The sequence below is a fragment of the Lottia gigantea genome, assembly GCF_000327385.1.
Source record: "Lottia gigantea unplaced genomic scaffold LOTGIsca_57, whole genome shotgun sequence".
NCBI lineage: Eukaryota > Metazoa > Mollusca > Gastropoda > Lottiidae > Lottia > Lottia gigantea.
The window spans coordinates 1,715,629-1,739,973 of record NW_008709945.1 but is presented as its reverse complement, the minus strand read 5'-3'; the positions used below and the strand labels follow the sequence as shown (position 1 = coordinate 1,739,973).

The following is a 24,345-nucleotide window of genomic DNA, read 5'->3' as shown; positions in this document are numbered from 1 at the left end:
AACGTGTATTCATACATCATGAACTTCTTTCATGCAGAATAACCTATTTTTAAAACCGCGATTAGCAGGAACGTTGGCAACAGATATCGGCTAAATGTTTCATGCAATTATTTTACCGTTTGACTTGTTCCGTGGTTTGAGGCGTATTGGGATGGTTTAATATTTTGGGATTGAACTGCATTTTTCATATTGAGATGACTCCGGGGTACTCATTTGTGGGACTGAGAAGTACGGAGATGGTTATGTTCTGTTTCCAGTTTCAATACATCTGTCAGAGTCTACCAGAAAGTACTAAAATGGACCAAAAGACAAGGTAAACCTTGTATTGGCCTGGAAAACCAGATGAAATAAAATCATAAAATCACAAAACCTACCTAATATCCGTTCTAGTATCCGCTGAAAGAGATTCCACATCTAATCTTTTACACGATTTTTCATAGTCATCCCTTTTTAAGTCTCTTTTACACGGATAATATTGTTCGTGTGTGCTATAGTCTTTTATATAGTGTTTTGGACTGGATTTTTCTAAAATATTTTGCTTTGTATTTAATTTTTTGGGTTTGAAGTCTTTATCTTCATTGTTAATTTTAATACTGGCACTCGCCACGGGGTTAGTGTTTGTTGGTGTAGTAAATATTTTCGAGTCTATTTTTTTATTATTAATATTGTTCACTATATTTTGTTCTCTTTCTTTCTCCATATTGTCTCTCATAAGATTATTTTTTCGTCTACATAATAACACTATCACAATTATTATAATTAATATGAGGGGAATTCCCACTCCTAAACACACCACTAACAGTAACTCAGGCGTTGAAAGTGGTTCGTCTTCCGCCGACCTTTCACTAGTATTCGTTTTAATAGGAATAATTTTTTCAGTTACTTGCACCTCATGTGTTTGTGTAGTAAACTCTTGGGTTGTATATTCCGGTGACTCTGTGGTCTCCTCAATAGGAGGCATGCCTTCATAAAGATGGCATCGTTTGCCCCAAAATCCTTCTGGACAGTCACAACTGTAATCGTCCACCAAATCGGTACAGTTACCGCCATGACGGCACGGGATATCAGCACAATCATTGATATTAATTCGGCAATCCTTGCCAGCGAAACCATCAGCACAGTGACATTTGAAATCGTTGTCCAGATCGCTACAGATACCTCCATTGGCACAAGGTCGTGTTTCACAATCATCCACGTTGATTTCACACAAGGGTCCGATAAATCCAGCTCTACAGCGACACTCATAATCATTGATTAAATCCAAACAAGTACCACCATTCTGGCAGGGATCATGAACACAGTCGTTGATGTTGTCCGAACATGTAGGACCTTCGAATCCAGTAGAGCAAACGCATCGAAATCCATTTCTTTGATCAATACAGCGACCCCCTGAAATATCCGATAAAAGTTTTCATTAACACAAATCATCAACATATCCACTGGTTTGAATCAATTAAATAACGAGAGTGGTCAATAATAAATTGCTTGTTAACATTTGACCAATGTGATGACCAGTCAAGTCCGATAATGACCACTATTACTAGCTAAGTATTTAGTCATCATGGTGTTAGATGGGATTTATTGATATTACCCAGTATTAAAATTGACAGAGTATCATTATTTAGGTCTTAATCATTTGTCTCTAGTGATTATAGCTATAACTGGACAGCCTCTTGACGATCGGTCAGTATTGATCATTACTGGACAATTGATGACCGATTGATTTCCTTTATCAATGTTGATTGTAGTAATGGTGGTTTGTTTCCGCTTGACAACAGTTAACCTGAGTATTTATTTAGAAATGATCAATATATTTGAAAGTTGCTGGATAGATATGGGCCTGAATGGACACAAGAAGAGTGGTCAGTCAAGAACATGTGAATCAAACACAGAACTAGTCTAACTCAACACAATTAAAAAATGCCTAAATAGATATGGTCCTGAACGGGCACTAGAGTAGTCAGTAATAAGACCACGCGAACTAAACCAAACCAAGAACTAGTTCAACTCGAACAATTTTTTTAGAAGATCATCTTTAAAAATGCTAATCTTCATTGCGAATCATAAAACAAATGGTTGCTCAATCCCCAATCAGATAATGAGTAAAACGTAGATGAAATGATTTGAAGAAAATGTCAGTATAAATCATGAGTTAGTGTTTCTATACCAAGGTAACGGTGAATCCTGCTTCTTTTCTAACCAATGGTAAATAAATGCCGCATTCTAGGTCGGTGTTTTTTACGCAATTATTACTCGGCATACAGCCAATATGCAGCTAAATATTTTGCCAGGGTTTCGTACAATATTGAGTGTAATTATCTACATGAAGAATAAAACGCTACAATCCTAGCCAGAAGTTTATAGAACTATTTACTATTACAAATCTTCATCTTTACGACTTCGTTTCGTTCGAAACAACTTTCTTAGATTTTATCCTCATTTTTTATGACCCAGTAAAAATCAAACATGGTAATAAGTAAAATAAAGTAGTAAATTTCAAATGATCAATACCAATAAAATGGCGGTAGTTCAGTTTTTATTATACCATCTTTCTAGGTTATAATGAAGTTTTGGAATTAAAACTAAACTAAACGAGTTCTTACCATTTTTGCAAGGATGTTGATCGCATTCATTGATCTCTATTTCACAATTTAATCCAGTGTAACCAGCATCACATTGACATGTATAGCTCGCTTCATCTTCAGTACAGGTTCCGCCATTGATGCAAGGATTGGTTTTGCAGGAATCAGCCTCATGCTCACATGATTTACCATAAAATCCCGATTCACATTGGCATCGATATCCAATTCCAATGTCCTGAAATACCAACAAGGAAAATTCCATAAATCAATTGCAAGTACGAAACTAAAAGGACTGACTGAAGTGCGAAACTAATAGTTATAACTTAACATGAGTTGGAATAAAATACCAACAAGGAATATTCCATTAATCAGATGCAAATACGAAACTCAAATGAATGAATAAAGTGCGAAACTAATAGTTAACACGAATTGAGATGAATGGCGCCATTTTGTTTTCTAAAGGTACTTTGAAAAGAATAAAAGAGTTTGAAGTATCACTTACCTTGCAACTACCACCATTCAAACAGGGTCGTCTTTCACAATCGTCATACTCTATTTCACAATTAGTACCCGAGAATCCTGGGGGACAGGTGCATGTGTAGCTACCCTCGCCAGTATTAGTACAGGTACCGGCATTTTTACATGGTTTATGATGGGTGCAGTAATTCAAATCTAGAATGAAAAAAACATAAAAACTAATTAAAAATTTGGAGGCAAACTTCAAACAAAACTCAAACATGACAGTTTTAAAAGAAGAGCCATCTGTCCTTAGCCTATTTATTTCTTTAAAAAATCTTTGGAAAACGTTTCATTGTAAATCAATTCAGATTTTCTTTTCGTGTCGAACAATATTCTTAGACATTTTATCTCCCAATCTTCTAGAATTGGTTGTTTTTCTTGCTGTGTAATGGAATTGTTTTTAGAGCGAAGTCACAGACAATACGACAGTCTCTGGTGGTATTAAAGTAAATTATGTATTATATTTATCTAGTATCTATATCACATTGAAAAACAAGTTCTTTATTTTAGGGAGATTTAGATTCCCAGGGAATTCAGTAAGAAGCTATCACGAAGAAATTGTCTGAAATGTCAAAGAATGGAACTGATGTCGAAATTTCTATAACATCCCGTCTGTAAACGATGGGTTAATATAGTTAAAGAAATACAAGGTTCTAAATGATAATGTCACGACAAAAATCTTTTTTTCAAATAAATGATGCGATTTAATACTAGAAGCTTTGTCTTTCTGTAAAGAAGTTCAATTCATCAATATCTCTAAATACTAATTAGAATAGCTTGTCATATTAGGTTCTTATAATCAATAATAGTTTTATCATACAAGCCGCTCAGGCGCCATATTTATATCTCCAACAGGTGATGTGCTGGTGTACATAGGACGAGAGAACACTTTTACACTTAACCTATCCAAAAATAGCATGGTAATGTTTTTAGAATTACCATTGATCATGCAATTACTCTTAAAATGTTTCTATTGGTTTGATGCGAGTCCAATGTAATAATTAATAATGTGTATACTTGTCAATTTCAGTAATTTGTGTATGTTTTATTAGTGAAGAGTTTGCTGGGTTTGGTTACATTAACCCACGAAGTAATACCAACCTGGTCTCAAGTTAAATCTACTATAGTAAAGTTCCGATCAATAATTTACTATAAACACAATACATTCATTGATTCAGTCTGCTTTAAGTCTTTTAATACAAGTCAATTCTTCCCGAGTTACACCTTCAACTTGTGTTTGTTGCTTCAATTGATTGCAAATATGTGTATTCCCATAGCAATATCTCTATCTCGACTTGTCTATTCACTAGAACATGTACATTCTCATCTTGCTAGCACTGGGAGTTTAATGTTGAGATCGAGGTGCTCTGACCTTTTGAGTAGAAATTATTCTTACCTTGATTACAGAATAATCCTCCCCAGCCTTCCTCACAGTTACACTGCCACGGTTTGGAGCAGGAACCGTGTTGACACCCAGGATAATTGATGCAAGCATCACAGAAGTTGCCCTGCCATCCTAAACGACACCTGAAAAAAGACAGATATGAGTTAGTTGTATTACGATAAGAAACTGAGCATTAAATAGGACTGATGGGAGTTTTACATCCAATTTTCTGAATGTTAAATAAGAATAAAATGCTGGTCGTATTCTAATGTTGAATGGTTTTAAGAACATTTCGTTCTTTATTAGATTATATTTCGTGGGGTAGAGTAATGTCCGAAATTAACAGGAACCGGCGTAAAACTCATTATAAATTCTACAGCAAAATATCATAATCTTCGCCTATTGACTCAAATCATAACAACATCTACTATTTATAAACAATCCTATCTGACTCGTTGATTTATGACTAAATATTATATCCAAAATTCCATGATAGCCATTGTTTTTGATTCGCTCGAATGAAATTTTGACACCATGACAAACAAATCAGGGTATGGCACGTTGATTATGGCCCTCGTGGGATTCAACCCTAAATATAAACATCAAAGGTCGAAGGTCACGAGTTTGATAACCAGATTTAAATTGAAATTAATAATTAGATTTAAAGGATAACAAATGTTAGAGTCTTGAAGGTCACGTCTCAAGGTCGAGATAAATAATGAATAAATTCTTACCGGCACTCGTTGGGATTGTCACAATATCCATGGTCTGGGTGGCAACCAGGTAAACACATTGCTGCAATCAAATCAAAATAAACATAAACAATCTAATCATTTATTCATTAAAATATCAATCAACCACTTGGGCTTGACATAACATTCAAATATTTTGTACGAAACCAAATATCAATCAAATCTTTATCAAAAATCTCTTGAAAATACAATATGGCGGCTTGATTAATTTGAAATTAAACATAGTTGGGGTTTTAAAGTTACCACCAGCTATTTTACAGTAGAAAATTCAATTTAAAATCGTTTTATTTCATGGCTTAGTTTAATATAAAATCGACAAGAAGGCGGCCAAATTTTACGATTAATTACTATTTTATGGGTGTCATGGAAACTGTTTTGCTATCGAGCAGCTGTAACTTTTGGTCAGGTAAAGGGCAAAGTGGACAACGGACAGCTGACTCTACAATGGACGCAACGACTACGCTTTCTTTGTTCTCGGTTACGCCGTTTTGTCCACTGGTATATCGGAATCCGGACAGCTGGTCAAACGGACCCCACCCCACTTGAACCTGGGGGTAAGGCATGGTGATCTCTACCAAACTTTCTCTTAACGAATTCGTGGAGGAATTTGAGAAGTTGAATAATTTGAAGGTAACATGTCTGATGGCGGCATAGTGATATGAAGAGAGCACCTGTCGCTTTCAATCTCATCCTCCAATCTTTATATTTTAAATATAACCCAAATTTAAACTCTTCTTCTTTCAATAGACGAGATAGGCGAAGAATTAATAATGCTTTTCTTATCGGGTTACCTGTTCATGATAGACAAACAATGTTCCTTTTATTAAAAGTTCATCAATTATTAATGCCAAACAAATATTATGAATTCCGCATTGCTGGTAAAATCATTGTTACCAACGTTTAAATAACGTTTTAAATCTCTAGCGCTAGATGTTCAAGATTACAATGTTTTTCAATGCATTAAAATGCAACAATTGCTCTGATGATGCAAAACATTGTAAAAACCAGCAGTGACATGCATTGTCATGGTAATCTGCCTCACGCTATGATAGAAAATTATGAAGAAAAAAATCGTCTTATCGATTTGAGCTTTTTCTGAACAAGAAAAAAACAGGGAAAATCGATGTATTACGACCTAAATAAGTCTTTCACATGCGGTTCATCATACAAACTAAACCACAGCATATTGACTTGACTGGTTTGAATTTGTTCAGGTTTTTGAAAGATCGTTGAACCATGGAGCACATATTGTTTACGTTTTTTGTTCATAATGGCTCCAACAATAAAAGACACCACAGTGATAAAATACAACTTGTATTGTGCATCTGAATATCACGAAAACTTCAATTCTTTCATCAAGCAGATGGCTGGCTCTCTATCGTAAAATAATCATGGGAAAATATCCAACGTTTTGAAGTTAGACTGAAATATCGGCACACTAAGAAATGCTATTGCATCCCCATATGTACCAAATTTTATTGCTGGTTACTAAAAGCTACTACTTTGATGTATAATCAACTAGTTTCTACTTCCAACCCCTTTAGTATTTTAAGAGGCCAGAGCTTTCTTGTTGGTAAAACGTTTAAACTGCATGTGTAAACTTACTAATGATTTAAAAAGTCATTTTCAGTCGAATTCCTGATGGTCAGCTATTGGTTTAAGAAATTTTCAAAACACAGTTTTGTGGAGTTTTAAAACTATTGACCCGTCTTTAGAGCTCAAGGCTAAAGACTTGTGCACCAGACAATGTTCACCATCAATGAATAGCCACTGCCCACTCGTGGCCAATAGTGAATAGTTATTGAAATTAATCCCTTACTATATCAAAGGGGTCTGTAAGATTATCTCGGATTTCTCTGACCACTTCTAGTCGCCATCAAGTGGGTGTTTATCAAGTTATAGTTCGTTTATTTACATCCCAATTCCCCGAGGTAGTCATTAATTTAAAGACTGAAGGCCACTTGAAAATCGTTTACCTAATGCTTTCAACTCTTAATTTACCTATCTTATATGTTTAGTTTTACCTATAGTGAAATTAACACATACATAAAGGGTATTTACAAATACCCCTACTACTTCAATCGACCATTTAAACAGGGGACAATTGGGTTGGGACCCCAATTATTACACCTTATTCAAAACTGACCCCCTAATTAACACGAAAACAAGCTTAGTTTGTATCCAAAATAATTGTTGGCATGTATTATTAATCTTTGTTAACTACTAAAGGTAATTAAGAAAGAAATTCAAGCAATTTAATGCAACTGAACTTGTTGACAGATTGAAGACAGAACACCAAGGGAAAGAGATGGTGATGAAAAAGGGCCCCAGGGTACCAATCCTGTTTACAGCTAAAACAAAGGGACGTAATAGAACTGTTCTTACCTTCTTCGCACATATCTCCACTCCAGCCATCCAAACAGATCTTAGTTCCATTAGTACTACACTTATAATGTCCAAACTGATCATCCCTTGGACGACAGAATTCAGAACATCCAGCTCCATAATAATATTCGCCACAAATGATACGATAACTGTAGTTAATTTCCGAATAAGGAGTATCGTGTTTGAATGTGTACCAGTCCTTGCCGACTTCGGCAGATCGTTGCACTGCAACTCTGGCAATCAATTCCCTTGGACTTCCTGCAAAACAACAATAAAAAAATAACATGAAATGATTTTTCTGTAAATTTTTCTGTAAATTAATGGTAATTTGGATTGGTTTGTAGTTCTTAATGTCAGGTTATATTTAATGGAGTTATTCCGTGTATAGGAATTAGACAAGAGAAGGAAATCTACTTAGGGGAATTGTAAATCAATGGCCAATTTGAATAACAATAGCAGTTTTAAGGAGGGATAATTTGTGCAGTGTCAAATTGCAACTGCTATTGTGCAACGGTAAATCAAAACGCATTTCCTCAATAGAAGAGGTAAAGACAATAGATATTCAGAATGGTGTTGATGTAGACCTATTTTATCTGTGGACAATCTTTGTCGATGGAATAATATTGAGATGACACAATAATTGAGTGAAATTATTGTTTTTTATCACATGCAATATCTTAGATGACAGATTCACTCTGTTTCCGCCATTTTGTTTTTGACGTCGTAATCTCATTTTTGACTTTACCAACTCATTTCATTAAATAACGCCATTTTGGTTTTTGAGCAAGATCACGTTTTTGATAATGATGGAGTGGATATTTTTCCATCAGAATTGGTTTATAAGAGTCAAGTTTCATCTTTCTCATGGCCAAAATGGGCCGAGAGGATGTGTCAAATAGCCAGGACTAAAGCTAGGATAATTAATACCCTCTCACGACACTTATTGTCCGTTAGACCATCACAATATCTTGGACAACACCACCCCGCTTACATCAACGAATTCAACCCTGGGAAAATCTCTTTACAAACTTTTTATAGGGTGAGCGAGGGAGCAGGGGTCACCTGTCATTGTCAACAAAGGGATGTTCACACAATATCTAAGTTAACAACTCGAGATCCCTAATAAACAATTCCTAAAATCTTGAATAGGAACCAAATACAGCTAGGACATGGCGTTATTGAACAAGATAAAATACTATGAAAACTTATGCTCATAAAACATTGCACTATTGTAACCCTACTAGAATAGATACTAGGAAGACCCTAACCATTAAGGTATATTGTGAAATGAAATATGTTTATATTGATAAGACTGGGAAAATTTCTAGTATTTTCACCTGTTTGCCGCTTGTTTGAAAAAACCTTAAAATGAATTAATGACCTATATAGTTTTTGCTGCACTATTTTATATTGAACTATTTTCATTGGCAACAATCTATGCATATAAATAAGCTAGTATGCATATATGCATATTGATTGCGATCAGTCATTTTCCCATCCCATACTTTCGAGTTTTCTTTGAACTCGTACTCGAGTGTAAGCATCCATAGTACACCACGATCAATTGCCTGTGCATAATGATGCAATCAAAGTACGAAAACATTGTTATGTCCTGTTAATTGAAAGAGTGCCAAAAGATGAAATTAAATTCCTGGCTAGAACGAACTTCCGGTATGAAGGTGTATCAGCTGGGAAGTCGAGATATGAATATATAAGGTGTAAAAGATGTTAACATATGTTCTAGGAACATACAATCAACATATATGTTCCCCACATTTTACCGAATTCTCTCGTTTATAGTCTAACTTCCCCTTTCCTGGCAATCTAGACGAATCAGCAAACTCTCTGAAAATCTACTTGCGTCGTAATAGAATACAAATTATGACAATTTAATCGTTAGTGCTTCGTTCTATGCAATGCAAAACAAGTTTGTTTACATGCGTTCTAAAGTACTGATAAACTTAGTAATAGTATTAAGTTACTATCTGATTTAACAATAACGATAATGGTTTTTGATTAACCCAGTTACAGTAACACATACGAACCAAGCTGTTGCAACCCTGTGAATAACAATACTATAAAATTGCAATCTCATTATTGCATAATGCATCAAAACACCTGAAGGTCAAGGTCTCATTAATCTACTATTAGGCACCAACCAAAACATGGCAAATTATATGGTTTTGTAACATATGCAATTGGATACACGTGCATGTCTTTCAAAACCAAAACAATCCAGAATGCGGCCAGAAGTTACTTTAGTATATTTCGGATGAAGGCAACAGCTGCATGTATTGATGTTTAAATAATGTATTCACAAGAACGACTTTAGTGATTTGCTCGATTTGTTTTCAATGTATCATTCTACTTGTGGTTTGTAACCGAGCAGTTACAAGACCCAGCCTCAGATCGCCTTCAGACCTTTTTTATCCTCAACACGAGTTCCTAGCAACAGTTTATTTGGAATACTTTCAGAAGTTAGCTATATCAACAGTACGAACAGAAGCTACTAGATAATGCAATCTATCAACTACACTCAAGAGTTGATTTAATTGATCAAAACCTAGAAATTTAGTCAAAATAATGAAAATATCAAACGATGAAACCATTGAGCTTTTTACTATTCTAGTTTTTATCTGCCAGCTACTAGTAATGATTTCTCAATAACATGTGTAGAGTATATTGCCAATTTTGCCTCATATACTCTTTAGATATCAACCAATTGACTATTTGGGTTGCTTGCTACCAAACTCTTTATCAAAGTTTGAAGTATTATTCTAACTTCAAGGTAGAATTCTATGATGGAAAGGGAAAATTAACTGACAGTGGGAAAATATGATGGTGCTTTATGTGTCTGCAACCCTCCTACTGAGTAAGATATGAAAGAAAAGCCAAGCTTCTCTTTTGATAAAAGTGATTGCCTAACGAAGCATACTGAAGAAAGGGAGAAGTTAAGACCACAAAATTAGAAAAACAGATGGGCTACATCTGCAAATTAAAACACAGAATGAAAAAAGGAAAGCTAACATAGTTTTACTGAAGCCGACGAGGATGGCATCTGTTGAGTCTTGTCTTCTCTATCACTTAACTAAAACCATCTCATCTTGCATAAGTTATATATCCTATACTTTAACAGTTAGCTATTAAAAACTGTTCATTCCAAACTTTAAAACTTTTTAATAAAATCCAGACTCGCTTCCTGCTTATCTTTAAAACCTTAACCATAACGCGTGCCTTCTTCATTAACCTTTTATTGTATGTTAAGTCTCAGACGGTTGGTGTAACCGCTCTATCTTAAACTTTATGTTTTCAGCCTTTCTTTGATTAATGAGGAAAATAAACTAAAACCTAATTAATATGTAACAGTGAGAGAACGAAAAGAAAATGTTATTTTTTACACAAGTTTAAAGTGTAACATGCAAGACCTCGTCTTTGAAGGAACAACCTTTAATGACTTCTGTTTAGATAACGTTTGAATCAAATTGCGACTAACTCAAGTTTAATGGCCTTTATATTTGATTTCTTATGACTTTTGTGTTTTGATATTTTGCAGGGTAGTCATATTAGAAGGGTTAATGTCATAGAGAAACAAAGAAATGGGATAGTAACGATTGACCAGTGTTGGTATGTAATTGTGTATACAATTTGCTCTGGAATACGAAACATATGAAGTTTACCCCTCTGGAGACATATTCGAAATGTTCCAAATACTTATGAGTGTGTTTTGTGGTGTGTATTGGTGTATGCTCTGTGATAATAGTAAAATTTCCTTACCAGATTCGGGACCATGTAAAGTGCTATCATGCCAGGCTTCAATTATTAAGGAAAATGAACCCTGAAAAGAAACATTAGAAAATCATGAAACTAGAGTTGATTCAATTTGCATATCTTTAACATTGTAGTGCTTCTTGTGTATTACGTATGTGTATCTTGGGGAGCTTTATTTACATGGTCTCCTGCAGCAGCATCATTGAGGCTTCTCGGATATGCTGATATGCCAAACACAATGGTTCTCAATATCAAAGAGACTTTTTATCAGGAATGCAATACGAGATTGTTTATAATGCCAAGGAGATAAGATTTGGATATCCAGATCAGAGATATCGAATATTCAGATGGAATTGCAGTATACTGCTATCTTGGAAGCTAAGGGTCAAGGACATTGGTCGATTATGCCAGGTAAATACATGTATCTGAGTGACCCAATTAGTCCGACCTTTTTACTATGTGTCACTGGCTATTTAGCGTTTATAATGTGAGTCCCAGCAAGCTGTCGACCCTTATTCTTTCACTATACAGTCCCAAAATCAATACAATTCTCTATGTACTGTATTTCTTATTTATATTTCTATTGTCTTAGAGATCGATGTTCAAGGTAATATAGCGATATACAATTGTATGTATACAATACCGGTAACTTTATACAATATACTTTGAGCATGGTATATTAATCATCATATACAAGCATCTTTAATTAATTCCTTACATCATGATGCATAGATAGATAACAAAATAATACTGTTATCTCTCCTCATTATACTCAAAGAGTATATCACAATATTTCTCTCATATACTCTTATTGTACTTCAAAATTGCATATTGGTATATTGCGTTATACGTCTTTAATGCCTGTTTTTACCTGAACTTCAAGTGCACAAGTTAAAAATAGCTGGCAAGAAAGAAGAACAGAAGCTATCCAAGTTCATAATATAACACAAAGAAAATAACTTTTACTTACCGGCCATGAAAATTGAAACTCGAACTGAACAGGGTTTTTAAATTCCTGAGAAGCAGTATCCTTATTGAATTGAATAGTATTATTTCCAAGCACACTGGTAGTTTTAGATCCAAAAGTACACTCAGGGTTATTAGATATTTCCGATTGATAATGGGTCAAACAAACTCGAAAGAATGTTTTACAAGAAGAACTACATACTCCAGCCGTTCGTAAACCGTTACAACAATTCCCATCCGAATTAAGTCCATGGGCATTAAGGAACGACGTTAATTTTAATTCAAACGTTCCTAATGCTTTAACCTAAAATAAGTAAAAAAAAAAACATTTTGAAATAAAATATTGAAAACATTTGAGGAATTATAGATGCCAAATCAATATTGAAATTTTTAAAGTTTTTTTTGATATTGAAATATACAATTCATAACATACCTGTGTCACTGTGAACAGTATGGGTATAATCCAGAGAACGGCACACGATGCCGCTTTCCGAGATCGCATCTTGTATGTTTACAGTCTCACCGATTCTACTATATTGGAGATTGGCTTCAAGACTCGCTTCAACACACGACCAGTTAGACTCCTCCCACTAATGATTGACAGTCTGTAAGAGAATGAAAGCAAATGGGTTAACTACCGGTATTTTCAAACACGTGGACTCAACTAAACAATGAATTTCAACCAAAAAACAATGATTTGGAGATGAAGAATTTGACGAACCTTAACCACAAATCTAAACATAAGTTATTTATATTATATTATTCCAGTTTCAAGCTATTTCTTTCGTTTTCTTTGTTTTTATACTGCTAATAATCCTAGATTACGTTTACACTGGTATAGTAAAAATATAGTAAAGTTGGCACGCGTTTACTGTAGGGTTAAAGATCGTTGACTGAGGATTTAACTAACTTGCCCGCCTTATGTACCCTTGTTTTACATTTATTTACCTCACCAATTAACGAAAGTCGCGTGCCAAACTCTATCTACCCATTGGTCGGTTTAAGACAATAGATTTCGATGACCGCTGTCCGGTAGGCCCAGACCAATTATCGCTACTCCGACTGTCAATTAACGTTTTAACCTATTGTTTTAGAAGTCTTTTAAAGTCGTCAAGTGCGAACCCAACATCGTCGTACAGTCTCGAGTCAGTGTTAATGAGTTTCCATCGTCTCGGACTAATTAAGTTCCCTCCTCACCTGCATTTTTAATCTGATATTCCGTCGCTGCTATAATCCGTGTTAGATTTTCCTAATGTCCGAAGCGCACACTTGTTCTATGGTCGACAGTACAAAATAAAATGTTTAAGCCTTAGTTTAAAAGATCCCGTTTAAATGATAATGTATTCAAATTTAGTTGAATGTCGCGTGGCCCCAATCAAAAGACTGGACCAAGTTTTTGTGCTCGATGAATGGGGGTCATAAAAGTTTCTTTGTGTTCTCAGCTGCCGAAATAGAGGATGCACCTGCCTTTCTTTTGTCCCCACCCCTGTCACGTGGGACCGAGCCCTTATATGGACTAAAGGCGCGTGCCACCATATCAGCATGCAAAAGACATTGCACCTGGGCATGTTCTGTTATGTTGAATTTCTTCCAAGAAGCAATTATTTCTTTAACAATAGTTGAAGGTTAACTATCAAAATTCATCCTCATTCCTTCACATGAAGTTGGTAGAACGCCGGGCACCTGATCTTATCGCTCTTATCACTCGAGCGTTTTGGCGCGCTTTTCTGTTAACCTGCACTCCAACCCTTTATTAAAATTTTAATGCTATATATTTTGAATGGTACACCTGTTTAGAGACAGATTTGTACAAGGAGGCCAGCCACACGACTAATTAAGATGGAGACAGAGAAAACAACATCTGCCTAGCCCCTGGATTCTAATATATCAAAACGTTTATATCATTAACGTAATATCGTACGTATTTCTGTATACCACAGACGTTTTTCAAAATGATATAAATTAATATATGACAATTTTAAGTCTCAAACGCCATATGCAGTTCGACAAAGATATATAAGTATATGTGGCTTTATTACAAAAGCAGACGATGTGAGAATTTCAAAAGACAATTTTCTCCTTCGATTTCAAAACAGTGCTCATATTTCACATCTAATGAGACTAGACGATTGCGTTTGCCATATTGGCGACACTTTCAGAGTATGAACGCAATGTAAGCATAATTATATATCTGGCAAATGCATATCATATATTTAAACAGAAGTATGCATTCTGTCCCACAATCTTAGATCAGATACAAAAAAAAAATCTCATGGATTGCGTTGTTTGACACAATTTAGATATGTTTGAAATATGTCAACCAATAATTTTTTTAATGACACTAGTTTACACTCACGCAAAACTCTCAGAACCGCCATCTTGTTTCTGGTTCCATCAGAAACATGACATCATAGCAACGATTACAGGTGATCAAACATTTCACACGATGCTAATTGCAATTAATGAAATATGATAGAAATTAACACGATAGAGTTGGAGCCATTGAGCTAACCTGTCGAAATATTATTACATGTCAATTAGAGTGGACAATTACATTAACGGAATAGCTTGCGTACAAATTGCAGAAATATTATTTATTGCGTAAACGAAATATTATGAAATGTCAACAATTCGGCATGTATTATCAGAAATTAAGGTCCGATATCAAAAGTGCTGAAACTTAATCAACTGCTAATTTCAATTAGTGAAATCTTTTTGAAGTTATTCAAACATCAACGTGTGCCAATTAATGATAGAAACAAAATGGTCCATTGGATAAATAACTTTTGTTCTGACTTAGTTCATTAAGAAAATACAGTTTTTTTTTACATGGGTCCATCAGTTAGAATCTCATTCCCATTTCATCAAAAATTGTCATCTTTCTTTTGTTTTCTTTTCATTAAAATAGTAGCAAATACTCAAAAAATGTGACAAAATTAAAATATTTTCACAATTTATAAACTACCTATTATTTCATTGATACCTCTTTTAATATTCATATTTATTTCATATCAGGTTTTAAGAAAGAAATAAATTCCTGAACTAACGTTACTTCTGAATCATTTTGAGTTCGCGGTCGCGACAGAGATTTAAACGTGTGGAAAAATATCAAGAACTCTGCAAGAATAATTATAGCCACTTGTTCAAAAACTTCAAAACGGACCAAGCAGATGTTCAGAGACATAAATATCTTCATCTAAAGATATTGTAACAATTGTCCAAAACATCAAAATATTTGTACTGGTACTTATGTTCGACCAATTTCTGTTACTTAAAGCCAATTATTGAAAACCAATTCATCCATCAAACAGGTGAAAATCATAATATTAGTGAAACAATTTAATACATCACACTTTCGATCAATAACGGCCCACTTTTGACCAATAACGGCCCACTTGTAACAGCTTTTATCACGTTTTATTCCATATTATGACGTGATTATTGATGAGAAGTAATAATTTAAATACAAGGTGTTTTAAATATCTTATATAAATATTTTTCTACACCTGTGTGCTAGAAAATTGTCATCAATCAACTTAAAAACGGCTAAATAACAATATTTGGCGCGGAATTTGTAAGCACCTGAATCTTGCCGCAGATGATAAAATAAGAAAAAAAAATGAACATTATGTTTATAACATGAAATATCATAAAAGAAAGGATAATTGAGAATAAAGCAACAGGTACTACGATTTCTTTTATCAACATCTTAACTGACACAGAACTCATACAAGGTCATTTAGTTTCTAAACTTTTCATAAAAAATCATCTTCAAGCAGATGGTCACTGAATGTCGTAATAACACTGTTTCCCGCCAAATCTTTACTCGTATTTGCATATAGCTGCGCGTGTGACACACTTGTGCACGCGCCGTATCTTTATCAGTTGACATAATCTTAAAAGTTTATCATTCAACTTTAATATTTTTTAGATTTATTGACGTGATTTTTATTATATTAAAAAAAAACTAAACCCTGCTCAAAATCATGGGGCATTATATAGTATCACGAACCACTATTGAAAAACACTGTCGCCATTGATCAATTTTCATAAAAGCTCTGATGTCTTCGAACTTTAACATTTTATTTCAATGAAACTTTTTCAAGTTTTTACTTTTCCTTGAACTTTTTGAAACTCTTACAAATAAAGATTTAACATTTTGAAAAAGTGTAGTTTTACTCGTTAGCAGTCCTACTTGGGTTATTTATTCGGCAAAGGATTTTCATTTGAAAGGGTTGGTTCACGTTTAGGTTTTATATGAAAAGGCTTTGTTAAAATATTACCCTTGTAACTCCCCGATATATTTATGAACTTATATAAATGGTAAGAAAAAGAACGCCGTTTGGCGCGCGCCAAAGAGTATAATGTCGCGTGTTGGTTTTCATACCGATACACAGGGACGACCTTATTTTAGAAAGTTACTATCCAATGGGTACATAGAGTTAGATATAACGGACCTATCGTCTTTTAGGCAATGTTTTTATCGTTTGCTGGTAGAATGACCATCTGCTTTTATTGACAGAGGCGCCGTGTGGTGGCCTTCAATGACAAAGCACTGAACGGTACAAGGGGATACACCTGTCGTATTTTTGTGTCTTCCAATCAAAAGTAAGAAACAGGTTAATGGTATATACCTGTACCCCCAGGGCTCCCCAAACTGTACGGTATTTAAAAACTTTAGATCATACTGGGTCGCGTGGGGCGGCAAACTTCAAAGATAAGATGACTTAAGATATGTTTAAGTAATTTACTATATAGCATCAAGTGCCTTTATACTTCTAAAGTATTTGTGCCGACGACAGGTGGTAACGCCCCTTAACCGTTACCGTCACCCAAATTCCAATACAATGCCCAATTCTGATCAACCTATGATTTTGGGCAAAAGGTTAATATAATAACCATATGGCTTTGCAATAATAACGGACTATTTCTTTGAAAATTATTCACATACAAATGTTGTTGAATTGCACTGATGTACTTTTAAATCTGAGAACAATACGTTTCGATTTTCCTTTATACCGCACAATCATCACCTATTTATGAAAATGTATTATTTGAAGATCTAAAGAGACCACCCCGAAAGGTGTACCAAACATTTAAATGACAAAAAATGCAATTCGGACTCTTTATCTTATTTCAGATTTTGTGACCAGCGAATTCGATCCAATCAATTTAACTATTTCGATGCAATTCTTTGATGATTCAGTCAAGGCATAGAAACGCCGTTGAGGTACATTTTGAAACGAATTAAACTTATTCTGCTTAATTAAAAGTCATTAGTTCCTCAGGCTAAAACGTTTGCCACTAATAAAATTCCTGGATGCCACGTTAGTTGCATCGTAACAGGTAATAAGATACAAGTGCACTTCCTTGGAGTAAAAATGATGACAGTTGGGAGTCCCCCCAAATCTTTTAAAACGTACAAAACCCTTAATCGGTGATGCTGTAACCCCATGATTAAAATCTCGGTCATTTCATCTATTGATTTGTATGTTTCATTACACACAATCAATGTAAATTATACGATTGTATAAGATTAAGGGAGGTTTCTGACTAGAAACGTTTTATTCTCCATCTGTCGTTTAAGATGGTGTATGACGTAACAGCGTAATGAAGATAATGCTATTCTATTCACTCCCTCTGATAATAAAACGCTACAAGGGCAGATGGCGGTGGTCAAGACATGTACCCCTATTGTCAACTTTCTTTACCTAGGAGGGGTGTAGATTTGGGGTGGATGAAAGGGCTTGAATGAGGTACATTGCGACCACCAAATGTCGTATTTTGAATATTAAGACGATTGACAGAAGGGCTGAAGACGGGATGTTATATTAAAGGGGATATAAACCATGAATATCATTAGGGACGAGACAAGTGTATAGGAATGTTGAACCTGGTGCTCATTTCCCATATGTTTCATTCTTTACATTGATTGATGGACCTTTTTTAATCTAATTGTTAGTTTTGGTTCAAAAAGACATCATGACGGCGACGTTTGATGTACGATCGTTACATTTGCGGCGATTAGGTACAAGTCGCAAGGTCGACGTCTTTTTCAGTTCAATTACAATTCCGATCAGGATTTGATACATAAGAAGACGTGTGAACGACAGAAATTAAAGTCTCGCACCAAAAAGACTAACATTCTTCACTGATTCGTAACCCCTAATTTAAATTTTAATCCCATTAAAATCCAGACGGTTGATCACAATTGAAAGACGTAACGGAGACAAAATCAAATACCGTAACGCACGAATATTTTAATTACATACAGTAAAAGGATTAACTCCCTTGTTAGTTGTGCTGTCACACTTTAGTTGTGCTTAAAATGTAAACAAATAATTTTATTAGTCAATATTTTGTTGATTAGTCCAGAGATCAAAGGTCGGGATTAAGCAACCAGTTGATCTAATCTATTTGTTTTAGTCTCAAGTAATCGGCATTTTTGACACTGTCTAAGCGGTACTGGCACACTGATTTAGGCAAAGTAAAAGCAAAATGTACAATATGGCATTTTCCAAGAACAGTATGCAATGCCTTGTAAATATCAAACGATCCACAGTGAGAGTTTCGCCTGCGTTTTTACAGAAACTGGCAAGAATCGCCGAATTCGTATATAGCTGGGCATTTCCATTAATGCAAAACTGGCAGTGCTGTCTTTTGGACTCGTCCCCAAAACCCGACGCATCTGAAAGCCTTTCATTGCGACTCTATTCAGTTTACTATTGGGATATGCACTGCATATCTTTGGCGTGAAACAATTGCGTAAAAGTCCACAGCTAATATTCAAATTAAATAATTTTCGAGCTCATAAAACAAGCAGCGACATTAACTATTGTTTTAACCCTTTCTAGCCGTCTAGACGAATGTAGTCTCGTAAAAAACAAGGTATACCTCTTTAATCTTTCCCTTAATCTAACTTAATCCTCAGAAGTCGACTGGATTAATTACGATTAACGAAGGTGACTAAATCCATTTGTTGTTCTTTTGAAGCAAAGTAATTGTGGAGTGGTCGGACTTGACTTGGCAGCTCGACCGAGACAGTTGTACTTTGTTAGGTGTTCGGGTTTATTACTAAAGGACTCGTATCATCGGTTGATGGTAACACCTGCCCTTAATTAACACGATATCTAACTTTATTTATGTACCAAGGTGCGAAATGACTTCATAATTAGGTAATAAGTGATCGTTCGACACATATTTAATTGGTTTAGGTGTCCGTAATAACGGTATGTTTTTACTTTCGATGTACTTTAACACTTTTGTCAAAGACCCCTGCAGAAACAAGGTTTTGGCACCAGACATTTGACAGATAGTAAACACTTGACTAAATTAAAGTGAATCAAGTGTGAAGGCGGTCTGTCGTGCTTGACTGAACATTCCCGGCTACGGTAAAAGGGAGGCAATTCTTACAAAGAATCTCTTTTTTTAAACCCAGTTCGTTGTAAGATGCTAAGAGACATAACGTTGAATGGAAGGCATTCAGATATAATTTTTACGATATATGCGTAACTTCGTTTTGAAAACTTAAAACAAATTCTGAATCGTTAGAATCGTGTTGATAACGGTTGTGGTTGTAGCTATGATAGAGCAATGATTTCAGTGATATTGCATTGTGGTCAAATATCAACATGACTTTCTCTCAAGCAGGTAAATTTTTCCTCTAAGTTTAGAATGAGTTTGCAAAGATGTTCTTTGGTGGTCTATGTATAATATAATATGACTGTCATTAAACTAATGTTTTGAATGAGAAAAATTACTCAATGTAAGGAACAATTGACATCATTTATAGAAGTTACTTCCCTTTACACAAATTATACTATAATGACCAATATGATATCATATACCGGACCAACGTTACCAAAAATAACCCAATATAATACTGAGAGTTTAATAGTGTGTATGGGTTGATGTAAATGCCAATCTTTTATTGATGACAAGGTTATTATTTGGAAAATTCATCTAACGATTGAGGATCGATTTGATGGAAAATTCTAGAAGGCACCTGGATTGGTTTTAAGTTTAAAATGACAAACTCTCATATTTCTACGGAACTGAAGACAATCTAAGATAAATTATACATTTAAATATTCTATTTTGAAATGACAAATTTCTTAATTAAATCTTATTTTACTGTAGTCAGAGAATAATTCTACCTCCCAGAAATTGCATATGATGACTTGAGTTTTAGATTGTAAGTAAATATTATTAAACCGCAAATTTTAAAAAAGGTTTTGCATCATTTTTTATCAATATTTCAAATCAATTTAAACATTTGGTAAAATAGGACTGGATGGACAGTCATGGTTTATAATGGCACTGGACATACACTATATACTATAATATATAATAATGTCATTTGAAGTCTGTGGTGTAAAATAAAATGAAAGTAACTTACCCGAACATACTATTTACAAATCAATAACTCAACAAATAAACAAATCAACAACCAAACAAACAAATACATAACTCTTATATACAAAATATCAACAATTCGTCCATTGTAATTTACTATTCACAGAGAACTCTTCATCTTATTACAGTTCATCCAATCAAAACAATATGCGCGTGCATATCAACACACGTGGCGCACGTTCGATGAATAGTGTCTGATGGATCTTGGTAAACGAAATAATAGTATAATTTATACTTCTGATTTCACAGCTTCCATAAAGTAACAGTTTGAAACCAAACGAATTTAAAAAGGAAAAGACTGACACATTGTACTTTCAACATTGATATTCAGACAGAGCAAATAAGAGTCCTCAACCAAATTGTTCAGAACATATGTACGTAAACTACCTCGATTTGAAGAGAGCTAATGACATGAACCAAAATCGAACGAGAAATAGTCCTACTTGAGCTGAAGATACAGACAGCGCCCTATGGTGTACAATGAGGGAAATTTTTTTCAGGACTTCAGAAATGCGCTATGGTAGTGACGTCAGCTTTACATACTTATTTGGTGGGAACAGATCAAAATCTCATTTTCCCAAGGACTGACCAAACTGAAAAGTAACTGACCATCGCTGAGAAAAAATTGATTATGAGAAAAATTTATTTGATATGAAAATTGAACCTTGTCAATCAAATCACGACCTTTTATAGATAAAGTGATTGAGAAACAATTCTATTTAATACTTAAATCAATAGATACCTAGATAATATAGATAACAATTATAATATATAGCTAATAAACCCCTTGATAACCATATTCAGATACCAATTGTTTGTTGAACGATTGGCGACTTAATTGTCCAGTTTGGCCAAAATTGATCATCTATATTGAGCGTGTTGACTACTTTCGCCGAATTAGCCTTAGCAAGAAAGCTTTCAATTATGATCTCCTTGCAGACCAGTTGGTATCTAAGGCGCATCAGTGAGCTCAGGATTAATTTTTTTCGGCCATTTCATAAACACTCAAAGTGAAATTTTAAGTTTCATGGGAATCACTCTATTGTCTTCGGGTATAAATATAGGATTTAAAGATTTTACATTTGAAATATAAACACACTTCCCTCACGTGAAAATGGCCCAAAGTCTTCTCTGCAAAATCATTTTTCCAAAATAGAAGATTACTCATAATAATACATTAGAATAACTCAAAGACAATCCAAGACCAGTAGTATTTTGTAGTTGATATTTCAGTTCATACGAAAATAACAAAATGAGATTTTGTAAAGACTAAGTGGGACAGTAGTGGTCAGTCAAGTTCATCTCTAGGGATGTCCAATCTAATCAAAGGACATGCGAGTTATATATTGACAAGATGAACGTCAGGTAGAGAGATCTGTAACAATTATAATCAAAACCCTATACGTGACAATATGTATATCAAACTAGACTGCTACTTTCCCATGTATGAGCGTATGAATAAATATGAATTAAATATAGCCTGTAGCCCGAACAATATCACGAACGATTAACGACAGATTAAATATTTGTTATGATCAAAATCCAGAGTAACCACACCTTTTACACAGGCTACAATTCATAGTTCAATATTGCCCCCCGGCTATACTCCAAATATAAAATATACACACTCTTTAACATCAAAAACATTTCTCTAAATCAAACAAAAGTCGAGAATACAGTTAGAAAATTCTACTTAATAAAAGTAAACAATTGTAACTGATAGTATTTGAATATTATCATTATTACTATTGACTTTTACAAGAGTATATTGCTTTAAATGGCCAATATACTTTATGAGAGCAACCAGCACTAAAGGACCAGTTACACTGAAAGCAATGAAATTACTTAGATACAGTGTGGGAAAGGTAATTTCACTTCCTAAGGGGGCGGGGTTTTGGGTTAACAGACCTTTAATTACGGTGATAAGTATGAGAGCAACCCCTCAAAAGCTGTGCCATTAAGGAATCAAAAATGAAACCTTAAAATTTCCAGCCCATATAATAGCATCTTATCCAGTAATCCAGTAATAACAATATGACTATGGTCTTTCAAAAATGGTGCTGTAAGTGTCAACAACTCGGTATGAACGACATGCTATTACGCTTATGTTGATACCACTTTACAGATAATCAAATAACAATATCATATATATTAAGTGACTTTCACTTATTGACTATATCATGACACATACTGCAGGTAAAAATTGCAACAACTTCCTGGCTAAATGCAATTACCAGTATTCTGCATTACTGAATATTGTATCCAATGTAAGTGTGTAATGCATGATGCATCTGCCAATCACATATGATGTATGTATTTAAATTCCAATACATTTAGCGTGATGCCGTATCTTTGATGAGGCAATTCAATTAAGAAGCTTTCGACATATTTTTATTGAAAGGTTTCACCGACATTTCAAACAGTAATGTGACTTTGTCAATAACTGGGATGGTTCTCAAAAAATGTCCAAATAAGGAACTGAAATACATTTTAAAATGCCAAAAAATTACATTTGTAAGTGTGAGATAGTGGAATGTTGCCAATTATTTCTGAAACATGGAAGCGAAGAATAGAGGACAATGGACGAAGATGCGATTATGGTGATCTTTATCGCTTTGGTGTTGCATTTCCAATATGTTCCAAAATGATGATGTATATTTCAAAATTCAAATGGCTTTTGATTGAAGGTTCGGACGAAATCCCAGCCCCCGCCTTGTCATGAAAAAATGTTTTAGGGCAATGCAGTTGTTATCTAAACAAAGACGAGCCCTAGACAGAAAGTCGAATTCCTAAAATTCACATGACAGAGTGGGCAAATTTACGATTTTTTAATCTGTGTCGAATCAAACATTGCTAATTAAGTTGACTGAATCAAAGGTAAATAGATAGGCAGGTACAGGTATCATAAATTATGCTAATGAGCATACAAATTATGCAAATGAGGTCATTAATATTCACAAACTCATCTCCACATCATTATCTTCCTACATAACACTTTAACCATGAAATTCTTCAACTTTTGTACTGTTATTTATTAAGACAAAACATGATTTAGAATAAATGTCTCTTAGTTTTTATTGTTCACGTAGGCACAATATAATATTAGAAATCTTGGAAATTTAGTAGGCCGCCATTCTTGACAGTGACAATCTGTTTTTAATGGATCCAGTATAGTTCTAATGAGTAAGTCATTTCATGCTTTGAAATTGAGAGTCTTTATTCGAAGCGGCATGTTTTGTTGAATCTTAGGAGAATCAAACGTTTTGTCTTATATCTGAAAAGAGACATGTTTCGGTGAAACTGAGCCGTATTAGATGGTAAAGTAACATAATAACGAATGTATCCTTTAACTAAAGTAAAGTATACTTTACGGGTAGTGCTTACCCTTTCAAACCACTCTTACAGGGATTACCAAAAATGACATAAATATCGAACAGAACCTAAATTTTCTCACATTAGCCAGTAGATAAATCTTAAGGTCATTTGAAAATGTAACCAGAGGCGTGGTCTCAATTTAATTTCTCATCGGAACCAACATCTATTAAAATGTAACTGTCATTCCGACAGATCTACA

General features: G+C 34.4%; 1 protein-coding gene across 1 annotated transcript; it reads right to left on the bottom strand.

Moving 5' to 3' along the window:
• Positions 1-958: 958 nt before the first annotated feature.
• Positions 959-12,660, bottom strand: LOTGIDRAFT_92097 (hypothetical protein; the record flags this gene model as incomplete). Its single annotated transcript, XM_009063418.1, has 8 exons — positions 959-1,389; positions 2,604-2,817; positions 3,085-3,254; positions 4,498-4,628; positions 5,220-5,280; positions 7,623-7,880; positions 11,409-11,457; positions 12,361-12,660. Coding segments are annotated over 8 exons (1,614 nt in total), but the record flags the coding sequence as incomplete, so codon positions are not given.
• Between the last annotated feature and the right edge of the window lie 11,685 nt (positions 12,661-24,345).